This window comes from Molothrus aeneus, chromosome 5 (assembly GCF_037042795.1).
Source record: "Molothrus aeneus isolate 106 chromosome 5, BPBGC_Maene_1.0, whole genome shotgun sequence".
Lineage (NCBI taxonomy): Eukaryota > Metazoa > Chordata > Aves > Passeriformes > Icteridae > Molothrus > Molothrus aeneus.
In genome coordinates this window covers 37,706,440-37,718,912 of record NC_089650.1, presented here as the reverse complement: position 1 = coordinate 37,718,912, position 12,473 = coordinate 37,706,440, and the positions used below count along the sequence as shown (strand labels likewise).

Genomic DNA, 12,473 nt, shown 5'->3' with positions numbered 1-12,473 from the left:
TATGTTCAGGAAAAACTGTACATAACTTAAAACCTTTCAGCCAATCTGTGATTTTAAAATTTAAGATGAGGAGAAATGAGGAACTCAAGTTTTGACATTCCATGGGTTACCGACTGAATAGCCAGGACAGGGTTTCCCTTAGTTTTCTCTTAAGTTATTTAAATACCTGTTTATATGCAAATATAAAAGCAAGTTAGGGAAGCATACAAAAAAGCTATAAACTAGTAGGTTATTTCCTTCTAATTTTTAAAAAGTGTTGTAGCTGGGTTTTTCTAGAAAACTTAAAACAAGTTTTAAATCTACTGATCCATCCTATTCTTTAAAAGTGCTTTCCATATAGTAAAAAACTAAGAATTTTTAATTACCTGTCAATCTATATCTCTGTGTGTGTTTTAAAAGTAATGGATTTCATTCTGATACTTGGTTCATTTAGATATCACTGTGGAATAAGTAATCCTAATCTAATAGCTGGCTACTTAGTATAATTTACTGATGGCCTGCTGTTAACCTTAAACAAGTCTCATATGTGAAAGGGAATATATTGTTGGTAGTTGGGGCATTTTTTGACCTACAGAAAGGTGAGTCTGCACGCATTCATAGCTTAACTCTTCTTCTCCTTGTTATAATGAACATTTTCTTACAGTTTTTTTCAGATTTTTTTTCTGGTTCAAACTATAGGCCTTTTTATCTTGGAAAAGCATTAAAGGCCCTTTCTCAACTCTTTTCTTTTACTGTGTTGGACCCCATAATGTCTGTTAAGAGGAGGGTAAAAGAAGGATAAAAGATGTTTAGAAGTCTTTTTTAAAATAATGTAATGCCCATTTATCTAAGTTTTTTAGGGAAGTATATCCATGAATCTTCAAAGGAAGATTGTGTGTTTGGTTTTTTCCTTGAGCAGTTGTTATGCAGACAGATGTGCATTTCTATGGACTTTTCTGTAAGAAAGAATTGTGGTGTATAGAGCTAACTGGGGACTTACTGTGATGTCTTAAATTCTATGAGCAAGAGCTGTCAGCTTGTTTGTCAGCCAAGAGTTGGACTGCCGTTTGCTGATAACTAGTAATTGAGATAACCATGTGTCTGAGCTCCTGAGGGTAAACACCAAACATTGGTGATGTTCAACAGACATTTTCAAGTTAGTTTAACAAACTTTAATACAAAGTAATAGAGGATTGAAAAACTCTTAATAAATGCATGTCCTTAACATTATTTTTTTGATTGATGAATGTTAAAATATCAACCTTTTTTACTGCAAATTCCCCAAAGTGTGATTAGCTGAATTAGTTAGGGTTTGTAAGAAGAGAATAGTCTAACTGAAGCTTGCTATAAAATTGTATGCTAGCCCAATCAGAGCTACAGCTCTAAGGAATAGAGCCCTTGGTAATGGAAGGACCTCTTGAGAGAGTATCACCTAGTTCCCCTACTCAAAGCATGGGAAGCTGTAGCAGATTGCTTAAGACCATATCCAGGCATATTCCGTGTTCAGATGGAATTTTATTTATTTTATTTTATACTCATAGATTTTAGTCCTTTTGGTGGGCACCACTGAGAAGGTTCTTGCTTCATCTTCTTCATTCCCTCCCATTGGGTATTTATACAAGTGGTAAGATCGTTCTGGAACCTTCTCTTCTTCAGGCTGCATGGTCTCAGCTCTCTCAGCTTCTTCACATAGCTCAAATGATGCACCTTTTTGGTATCTCATGATTCTTGCTCCAGAGTATCCCTGTCTTTGTGGTACTAGGGAGCCCAGAAGTGAACCCAGCACTCGAGGTGTGTGTAGCCAGTTCTGAGTGGAGGAGAAGGATCACCTCCCTTGAGCTGCTGACAGTGCTTTTCCCAGTGTAGCACAGTGGGCCAAGGTGGTTGGCCAAGGACACACTGCTGGCTCATGTGCAGCTTTTTGTCCAGGAGGACCCCAGGTGGTTCCCTGCCAAGCTGCTTTCCATTTGTCACCTGCCCCTCCAGGGGTAGGATTGAATGGTTCTCAGTCCATCTCACTGTACAATCACACAAGCCATGTTTGATCTACTTGTCTATGAGGGTGTTGCAGGAGACACTGTCCAAAGACTTGAGGAAGTTGAGATAAACCACACCCATTGCTTCCCCCTCATCTGCCAAGATAGCCTTCTATGAAGAGATTACTATCAGGCTTGTTAAGCAAGGTATCTACTACTGCTTTCACTGAGACACTCTCTCTTGACATCCACCTTGGGTCAGAAGCTCCTTGTTCATCCACTCAACCTTCTGCTGCCTTTGATTAATTTTTTACTTCTCTGGATGGACCATTATTGAGCGTAGGGAACTTAATGATCTTAGGGGTCTTCTCCAGTGTAAATGATTCTGTGAATATCATCCAGCTGTCTTAGGGGCCCCTCTTCTCTCCAGGGCTGTATCCCATGACACTTGTCCAAGCTGATCCCTATAAAATCTAAAGTCTGCTCTGCAGTAATCTAGGGCTGTGTTCCTGTTTTCTCCCGTGCTCTCCCTCAAGATCTCAAATTTCTCCATCTTAAGGTCATTTTGGCCAAGGCTCCAGCCTTCACATTCCCAGCTAGTTCTTCCTCCTTGGTTTTAAGTATCAGATACTGTTGAGAAGCTCTCCTCATTACCTCCTCAGTCGCCTGCATCAGATAGTTGCCCTCATTGCATCCCAGAACTTTCCTGCATTTTTTGTGCCCTGCTATGTTGTCCCACCCGCAGGTCCCCTGTAAGGACTAGGGCCTGTGAATGGCTTATCCAAAAAAGTCTTATCTGCCTTCCTTTATCCTGATCCAGTCAGTCTGGGTGCCCCCAGAGGAAAAAAGACTTCTAGCTGCAGTTGCTTTTGCTGATGGCCATATTTATCTCCTTGCTGTTGGTCCCTAGGGGAGTTCTACAGCAGTTTAGCCATAGTGTAAATGAAGTATGTGGGAAAGTGAATATCTAATGTGTTTGGCATACTACAGTTAAGTGGGTTTTGTTAACCTGTCTTCTATCTTTTGCTGTTAAAATGCTAAATTATAATAAATATTTTTGGGGGGTTGTTTGTTATATCATTAAAAAGTTACTTTTCAAAATTACCTGTTAGATTCTGCTGCTGTTGTGGCTATGTTGAGAATTTAGTTTACTCTTCTCCTGCATTTGAGAAGCAAGCCATTTACTGATTTAGTAGACCTTAACTGGTTTCCTCTGGTTTCTTTCAGTTTTTATATACAGCAATTATACATTGAGTTTTAAAATTTAAAACTATATTGCATTTGAATTTGGTTTAAATTATACAAAAGCTTCAAATTGCTTTTGAGAAGTTCCATTTCAGTTCAAAATTCTTCAAATCAAATAGCTTCTTCTAAAATAAATACAAGTATGAATGTCATAATTAAATACTGTTCTGGATTTAAATGGGATTAAACTGACTTCAGTTTGGTATCTTTTGTGGACAGTCCATATTTTACTTCTTTGAAGACAATATTCCAAGAGAGGGATTTAGATTGATAAAGGAAATTTCAGGAAAGCTTTGTGAACGTTGATCAGAATACTTGAAAAATTAACTAACATGTTCTTTATATGGTTATACATAGAATGATTTAGGTTGGAAGAGACCTTAAAAGTTGATCTAATTTCTTCTCCCTGCCTTGACCAGGGGCACCTTCAAATGGACTGAGTTGTGCAGAGCCCCATCCAACCTGACCTCAAATACTTACAGGGATGGGCCGTCCAGTTTCTCTGCCTGTTCCAGTGCCTTACCACCCTCACTGAGAAGAATTTCTTCCTAATGTCTAATCCAGACCTACTCTCTTTCAGTTTAAAGTCACTCCTCCTTAGTCCAATGACCACATGCCCTTGTAAAAAGTCCCTCTCCAGCTTTCATAGCCTAAAGCCTAAGGCTGCTCTAAAGTTTCCCCAGAGCCTTCTCTTCTCAGTCAACCCAGGCTGAACAGCCCCACTCTCAATCTGTCCTCATGGGAGAAGTGCTCCAGATCTCTGATCATCTTGTGGCCCTGCCCTGGACTCACTGCAGCAAGTTCATGTCTTTATGTCGTGGTCCCAGAGATGAACACCGCACTCCATGGGGTGTCACAAGAGCAAAGCAGAGGGGGAGAATCACCTCCCTCACCCTGCTGGTCCCACTGCTTTCAATGTAGCCCAGGATATAGTTGGCTTTCTGTGCTGTGAGCTCACATTGCTGGGTTATGTTGGGCTTCTCATCCACCAGCACACCCAGTTCTTTCTCTTTAGGGCTGCTCTTGATTCATTCTTTGTGGGGTCTGTACTTGTGGTTGGGATTGCCCTGACCCAAGTGCAGGACCTTGCATTTGTTGTTGTCAAACTCATGAAATTTGCATCAGCACATCTCTCAAGCCAGGTCCCTCTGGATGGCATCCATTCCGTCCAGCGTGCCAACCACACAACACAGCTTGGTGTCAACAGCAAATTTGGTGAGCGTGCACCAATCCCTCTGTCCATGTCACTGCTAAGCAGAACTGGTCCCAGTACTGATTTATGAGGAGTACCACTGGTTTCCACTTGGACACAGAGCCATTGACCACAACTCCTTGAGTACAACCATCCAGCTAGTTCCTTATCCATCAATGGGCCAACTGTCAAATCTGTCTCCCCAGCTTAGAGACAGTGTCTAATGCTTGGCAGAAGTCCAGACTGATGATGTCAGTCTTCCCTCATCCACCTGTCTGTTTGGTTTTAGAAGGCCAGGAAATTTGTCTGACAATATTTGCCCTTAGTTGACAGCATGTTGGCTGTCACCAATCATCTCCTCAGTCTTCCTGGTTGGATGGCCTATAGCAGAGCCCCACTATAATGTTGTCTGTCCCTGCCCACCCTTTATTCCTTACATATAAGGGATCATGGATCCCTAAGAGGACTCCCAAGAGGTTCCTCTGCCTGTCCTTCCTAAAGAGTCTATATCTTTTCATTCCAACACACGAGGAATAGTAGCCATCCCACTATTTATTTGCCAGTGATGGCAATAGGACCACACCCCTCACAGGCATATGCACATCTCCAGCTCCTCTTGTGTTTTGCCTCTTCTTGTGCATTTGCATGGAGGCATTTAAGCGGGACCCTCAACAAAGCTGGTGCTGGCTGCAGTGCCTGGAGTTCTTTTGTGCTGTACTTCAGGTTCATTACTCCTGACCTCCAAACCCTTTCCAGGCTCTGGGCAGCAGCAACTCTTGCTAGCTCTGGCATCAGTTGGTGAGTGGTGTGGATTGAGGTTCCCCTTCCATGGCAACTTTTCTTTTGGAAAAGGTTTATTAACAGAAAGTTGAAAACAAATGTGAAGATATACTTGGAAAAATTCCCAGTGTAAAAATGTTCATTTCCTTATGGAGTTTAGTTCTTGAAAGGTGCTTTAAAAGTCCTGAGCATGCAGTAATTCTCTTAATAAAGCGATGTTTACTTCAAAGCTTTTCAATGACAGCCAGAACTCCAATTCAGCTGGAGTTACATAGAGCACACAAAACCAGGAAGTTACATGAACTCCTTTGAGCATGCTGTCTTTTCCTTGTGCACCTGTAAGATTTGCTCGAGAAAAAGACACTGCAGGATAGTTGGAAATATTGTATTTGTTGTATTCAGAAGTCTTTGTGATGAAAATAATCACTATTCTTCTATTTTAAAGTAGTCCTAAACCATGGGGATAAGTGTTAATGCTTCTCTTTTTGGCAAAAAAAAAAAGTTTTGAAAAATCCAGTGTTGTGCATCATAATATCCTGAAATTTTCTAACAATATTACTGAGACAGTTTTAACTAAATGGTTCCATGCTGCTGTTAAATTAATGTGAAGTATTTATCTTGATCATTTTCATATCTCATCTCAACATCCATTTAGTTTGAAATGAAAAATTAATAAAATTCCCACATTAGAAACTTCACATTTTAAGTTCTAGAACATCAGAATATCTACAGTTGTCCTATAAGCTGAAAACTTTTTTTTTTTTTTTTGCACAGTGGCCGGTGCTTTCTTTTGGTTTTTAATATCTCTGTTTCTTCAATGAGTTATGGAAGTTTTAAGTACTGTGAAACATTTCAAGTGTTAAAAGGCAGATTCTGAGGGCTGCATGTCCTGGGTATTTTTAGTGCTTTGCCCACTTCTAAAAAAGTATTTCTTTTCCATGCTTGTTTATCTGCTTCATTCATTTGTTATCTTTCTTTCACAGTTTTTAATATCTCAGCATTTTTGTCTAATTTATCATTTTCATATTTTTAAAGGTCCCCAGGTGCATCCAATTTTTCAACTTTACCAAAGATCTCTCCATCTCTATCAAATAATTATAACAACATGAACAACAGAAAGTAAGCAATATACCTTAAAACATTATTTAATTAATTACCCCAGTGTAATATAAACAAAGTTCAATGTATTATAACTCCTTTCTTAAGGATTTTGAATTGCTTTGCAATATTTGGCTTGTGAATTGTTACTGGTTACTATTTCATAGCATAGGTAATGCTGACACCAAGAAATGAAACAACATTAGAAATGTTTGTAACTCTTACTCTTGAGCAGGGAAGACGCTAAAAAGAATTTCGGCAGTTGTAAGGAAAGGTATAGATTTCATTTAGAGTTTATAATTCTGAAAATACATTGTTGCTATTATTATCCTGCCTGAATTTAAATGGACAACGAGAAAGGTATAAAGTACTTGTCCTTATGATCAGGTTTTCCTTGTTTATTGCTCCTAAAGTGTTAGAGCAGCCTATGTACCATTACACTTAGATTTCAAATCATGACAGCTGAATCGTGTTAGCTGTAATGTAGCCAGCAGCTTAAGTTCTCTTTCTTAGTGCTAGAAGTCTTAAGAGAGATCAGACTGTGTGCTTGACTTTTGCAGTGAACAAAGGCTTAGTAAGAGACTTCTCACTTTTACATTATTTCCCCTTTATATTCCAAATTAGAAGGTTTTTTAAATAAATAATGGGATAAAACTCTAAAAGAAGAGCTTTTCTATTGCATTGGCCAACTTTTTGTGTAATTTTGTTGTTGTTGTTACAGTACACAACTGTAAAAAAAGTTGGTGAATATAGAAAACCATGGAATTGTTTCACTTTGGCAGATAATGGAGCATCTTTGAAATGCTTGAAACCAAAGAGCACTCATGTTTAATGGAAGCTGAGGGAAGTTGAAGAACCTTACTCTTACAATTCATTAAAATTTTTAGTATTTTTCTAAACATGCATTTTGTGATCACATTTGAAGATGTTAAATATTAAAAAGGTGACATAAACATTAAATATACAATATCTTCCAGTTAAATACTGCACTTATCAGAAGTGATTTTTCCTAAGGGGTGAAGTGTCACTTGTGCTTCTACCAATTGTGAGTAGCCCCAACTCTCACTGTTGAAAGTTGAAATCTGTGTAATTAACTGCAGTCTATTGTACTCTGTGTGTGAATGTGTCATAAATAGGAAGAGTTTTGTATATATGATTGTGCTAAAAGTTACTTGATCAGAGCTGAGCCTCCAGCTGAGAACTAATTTCTTCTTCTCCCAGTGTTTAGGCAAAAGGCAGTGCTATTGCCAAGCACAGCACTTAACAGTGACTTTTTTTTTAGGGAGCTGTGTTTATAAATCAAACCGTCAAGGCTTTCTTATTTTCTTTTTTTTTTTTTATGTTAGCTTCTTGCTGGTGATATAGTTATTTTTAGGAGGCACTTAGGAAACTTGTTGCCAGCTATTGCAACTTTTAAAGATACTTTGTTCACACAATTTACCTGATTTTAATTTTATTTCTTGGTTTATTTTGGAGCCAAAAGGTGAGCTTTTAGAACTTGAGAAAAAATTTTGGGGTTTAGAGGTATGTTTGTTTGTTGTTATTTTACAAGTTATAATTTTCAACAGAAATACATTTTTAAAAGGAAGTCATATAAGTTTTAGATTTGGTAAGGAATTGGTCCTTTTTTAAGTGATTTAACTATAACTTAAGCATTTGTAAATCTGTTAATAGGTACATGTACTCTGTAGTATTATGAAATACCAGTCATTTTTCTCTTCTATATCAAAACACAGTACATCTGGATGTTATCTGAGACAGATATTCAGTGCAGAAGTATATGGTTTTCCTTACAATGCAGTAATCCAATTATGATGACTTAAAAATATTTTATAAATCACAAATTAATAATTTAATACAAGATGTAATACAGATGAATCTTTAGCAGCACTTATCTCAGAGTCTGTGTTCAGTGATGAAGTCATATCCATTATATACTTTGTACTTTAAAATACATACTTTTGCATTAAGAATTTTTGGCTTCAAATAGTAAATTGAAGGATACATTTCTGTATTTAATTCTGTTATATAATTGTGAGTTCAGAATGTTCCACTCTTCTTGCAAATATTTCCTTGTCTAAGAAAGTATTTCTTTTTAATTAATTAATAATACTATCTTTTACTTTCTTAGTTAACTACTTAATGTCAACTTTGTCTTGAATTTATTTCCATGCTTATGCTTCTGCCTTATTTATATTATATTGCACCTTGTCCTTAGTACATTAGTGAAATTATACATTTGTAGCTTTCTAGAAACTCTTGGCCTCCCCATATGGGCATGAGATGCTGTGACTCTAAAGGAGATACCAGCATTTGGTTTGAAGATAGTTTTACCTGACAAATACGATTTATAAGGCAGGAAAAATCAAACAGGTTTTGTGTATTAATGGTCATAAATAGTAGTCATTGCAAATCTGCTTTTGCAATTACTAGAGCTCATCTGTAGAGTACAAGTTATGTTAAAAACCTAAAAGTTTCATGGTTTTTTTTTTATATGGCACACATTTCTGTAATGTTTTTCTAATCCAGGAGGTGTTCTGTGTAAGAGTAAGCCTCAGATTGGTAGATACTTAATTTTGTGTTAAGGTAGTTATACATTAGATACCAGAAATAGCTTGTGCAAATTTTATCCAGTCTGAAGCCTTCATTTATGTAAATGTGAGTTTGCCTTTGATGGAATGGAGGATTCCAAATAATTGATCATTGATGTTCTTTTGCCTTTACTGGTGATCTTACTGAAAGAATAACACAGGAGGATTAGCATAGTGTGTGTTAATGGATTCAGAAGAGCAGGGAGAGACATGCATCTTTTAGGTCTTACTGGAATTTCTGTTTATTGTTGTTAATAAAGCAATACATATCATATACAGTGTTTTTTAAATTATGTGGAATGGAAATTAAAAACACCTGAACAGGGATTTTGCTTGGGGAATTAAGTGGGAAGTTCTTCCGTTTCCTTCATTTGTAACCATTACTTTAGGCTCATAAAATGACTTGTTTGCATCATTTAGTGGTGTCAGCCTGTCAAGGGCAGCTTTGTTTATATGCTTGGTATATTTCAACATGCTTGTTCTAAGAAGTATAAGTGTTAATTACATTGCATTACCTCTAAAAACAGTTTCTTCATGTTGTACTTGACACATAACCAAATATTATGACAAAGGCAATTTAAATATAATGTTATATTTTGCTTTCCGGACAATGATAATGAGCGAAAAATAAAGATAGTAATCTTTATGTAGTGACATGGGCCTCTGCTACTGCTTCAGGTATCTCTAAAATCTGATGAAACCTGATAATAGATTTCTTAAAGGGGCTGGTCACAAAAATACATTGGCAGTGCATTAAAATGGTTGAAATATTACAGAGCTCAGTAAGTCTTCTCAACTTCTAATTTTCTGTACTCACTGCAACTCAAATTCCTTTATGTATGTACCTGTTGGTACATGGCATTCCTCTGTCAAATTAGGTCTTTTCCAAATCTAGTGATGCTTTTCCAGTCTTCTCTGTTCAACATCGATGCTTCGCAGAGCTCTAACTGTACAGTGAGTGCTCTGGGTTTGTCATCACTGTTTGAAAGCTGCTTTAATGTCTAAAGGCACATACAGAAGGTACAAACAAGTCATTTCAGATCTAAAATTTATAGATCTACAGATAGTAAAATCTCATTTGGAAACCTCCTTTACCATTTTTGCCATTTCAAGAGCTCTGTTCAAGGGTCTGAAGATGGTTTCATGTTTTCAGATCTTGCCTTACTTTTGTGAAGCTATTTTTTATAAGAACTGTTAGTATTTTCTTTCTGTTACTGCTCTTACTTGACTGGCTTATCCTAATACTAGCCCTCTGCTTTTCCCTGCATGGTTCCTTCCTTAAAGTTAGGAAGGTTTTGCAGGAAAAGCAGCTGGAGGCTTGGGGACACACAGTTATCACAAGTTACTTTTTCTAGGATATTTCTGTTTGAATTAAATTAGTGTAGACTTAACTTGCATCTTTCTTTGCTTTCCATTGTTAGCTACTTATTATTGACTGTTAATAATAATTTCTTTTTCATCCATCTTAAAAGCGTAAAAAGAAAAGCAACAATGTAATTTATATAAAAATAATTTTTCCACAACAAAACAGTTTGCAAATTGATGGAGCTGTAAAGAGACATCTCCTAGTATCCTGCAAACAGTAGGCAGTGTTTTGTAGGATGTTTTGATAAAATATCATAGAACCATGAAATAAAAATATATTAATAGACCTGACTCACAGGATGAGTGGTAACCTTAATCTCTAAACCTCTCAAATATATTTCTGTGGGCCAGTACAGAAGATAAAAGAGCTCCGAAATGTCTTTCCTTTCCCTTTTGAGAAGTAAACTGACAGTTTGTCCCTTAGAGTAAATACACACTGCATCTATCTGCACTGCAATTATCTTGAACTAAATTATCGTCATGGTACTCAGCTAATTTGAGAAAATCTTTCACATGAGTAAGCTACAGCCACAAAACCAGTTGCATTTCCTTAGCTTTCTAGTGTCCCTCCAAAGTTGTCAATTTGTGAAGGAGGGAAAGCTGCAGAGAAGGAAATAAAAATGAAAATCCCTAGAAGAATTACACTCAATTTGTTCATTACCCCTACATCTAAATTTCAAAGAGATTTCTTTTTTATTAAGCATATGAAAAGTGTTATCTGTAAGTCAGGTCAGGACAGCAGTAGGAAGGAAGCAAGGCTGAAAGTGTAGAAGCTTGTTGTGTACCCTGTGTGTGTGCATTGCTGTTACTGCTGTGCACTGCTGGATTGGTTGTATTGTGGGGGTTGCATTAGCACCAGTGGCAAGCTTGTGGTTTTGATTCCTGGGGGAGCTAAGGCTTACCAGCCTAAGGGAATTGGAGTTCACTGCAGTAACTGGGCTGCAACTGGGCGATTGAAGGTAATTTTTCCTGAGGATCTCTCATACATGGATGAACACTAACTTTATAGGGTTTTTTCCATCAAGAATGACCAGTGAAAACAATACCTCTTAGCTAGTTTGGGGGCAAGCCAGAGAGCAGAGAAAATGCATATCTATAGGAAAGGGAAGGACTAATGGGAAAGTCAGCTATTAAAAAGAAATGAGCAGATGTAAAAGTGTGATAACGGCAGCTTTATGGACAGTGGAGCTATAAACTACACAAATTTCTAAGACCATTGAAAGAGGGAGAAATTTTCATCCTCGTCTGTTTGAAATTTTTAATAACTTAATTAAAAAACAATAGTTATTTATGAAAAGTGAGTAATTGTGCACTGAGGAGACAGTTGGAATTCAGTAAAAGGGCATGGTAGTGTTCAGGAGTAATGGCTGGAGTCTAACCTTTGGGCACTTGCATCCTCAGACTTTTGCAATTACAAATCTCAGTTTTTTATCAGGATTGATTCTTTGCACAACATTTTTCCTTCATTCTTAGCATCTGACTTTCAAATTTTGTTCATGTTCTAATATGAATGATGCTTAATAGCTGCAGAAATACTCCTGAACTTTAGACAAAGCTGCTGTCACACAGATTTCATTAGGATCAGCGCCTGAAATGGTTAAAGTGGTTGTGGTTGCTTGGTTTTTTCTAACATATTGCAAAACAGTCCCTTACAAGATTTCTTAACCTTTCTAGTGTTCTCAGATATTCTCACTTTACTGTTCTGAGGGTTAGTTTATATTTGATATTTTGTTTCATCTGGAAACAAATTGTTTTAAATCTCATCATTTTACCTCTTTCAGTCTTCTGCAGTTCCTTCTGTCTGCAAACAAATGCAGCATAGATTTATACTGAAGTTGTTGCAAGGCATTTTGCGCATTCCTTTACCTCTCAAGGCTTTTCTGCATTTGCATGCTGGATTGTGCTGTCCTAGCAGGGAAGCTATAAATAGACTGTCTGATGCAGTGAGGCAGCTATGCCACAGTGGCCTTGGAAATCTCAGCTTTCACCTGTAACTCTGCATTCCCATTCCCACCGACCTCACTCTTGCAGTTGCAGGATGCAAAAGGAACATAAATGATTGATTGCTGCTGGTGGTGTCTAAAGTCTGAGTGTTTTAACTATGATAGAACAATGAAGAATAGAGTAAGCTGTGAAGCTGCTCCCATAAAAAATGGGTAGGGATGTAATAATTGCAGTTACTGCAGTACGTTTGATTTTGGTTGTTGGTGACATTTAAATTGACATTAATGTTATTACATTAAAGTT

The 12,473-nt window shown here is 37.2% G+C and overlaps 1 protein-coding gene across 2 annotated transcripts in view; it reads left to right on the top strand.

The window, feature by feature from the left end:
• Positions 1 to 12,473, top strand: part of USP15 (ubiquitin specific peptidase 15) — a 60,557-nt gene that overhangs the window by 28,023 nt on the left and 20,061 nt on the right. The window contains exon 7 of one of the 2 annotated variants that reach the window (XM_066550208.1): positions 6,208 to 6,291. The exons of the other annotated variant lie outside the window; for it this stretch is intronic. Within the exon in view, the coding sequence (XP_066406305.1) occupies positions 6,208 to 6,291 (84 nt within the window). The remainder of the gene's footprint in view (positions 1 to 6,207; positions 6,292 to 12,473) is intronic. 2 annotated transcript variants of the gene reach the window in all.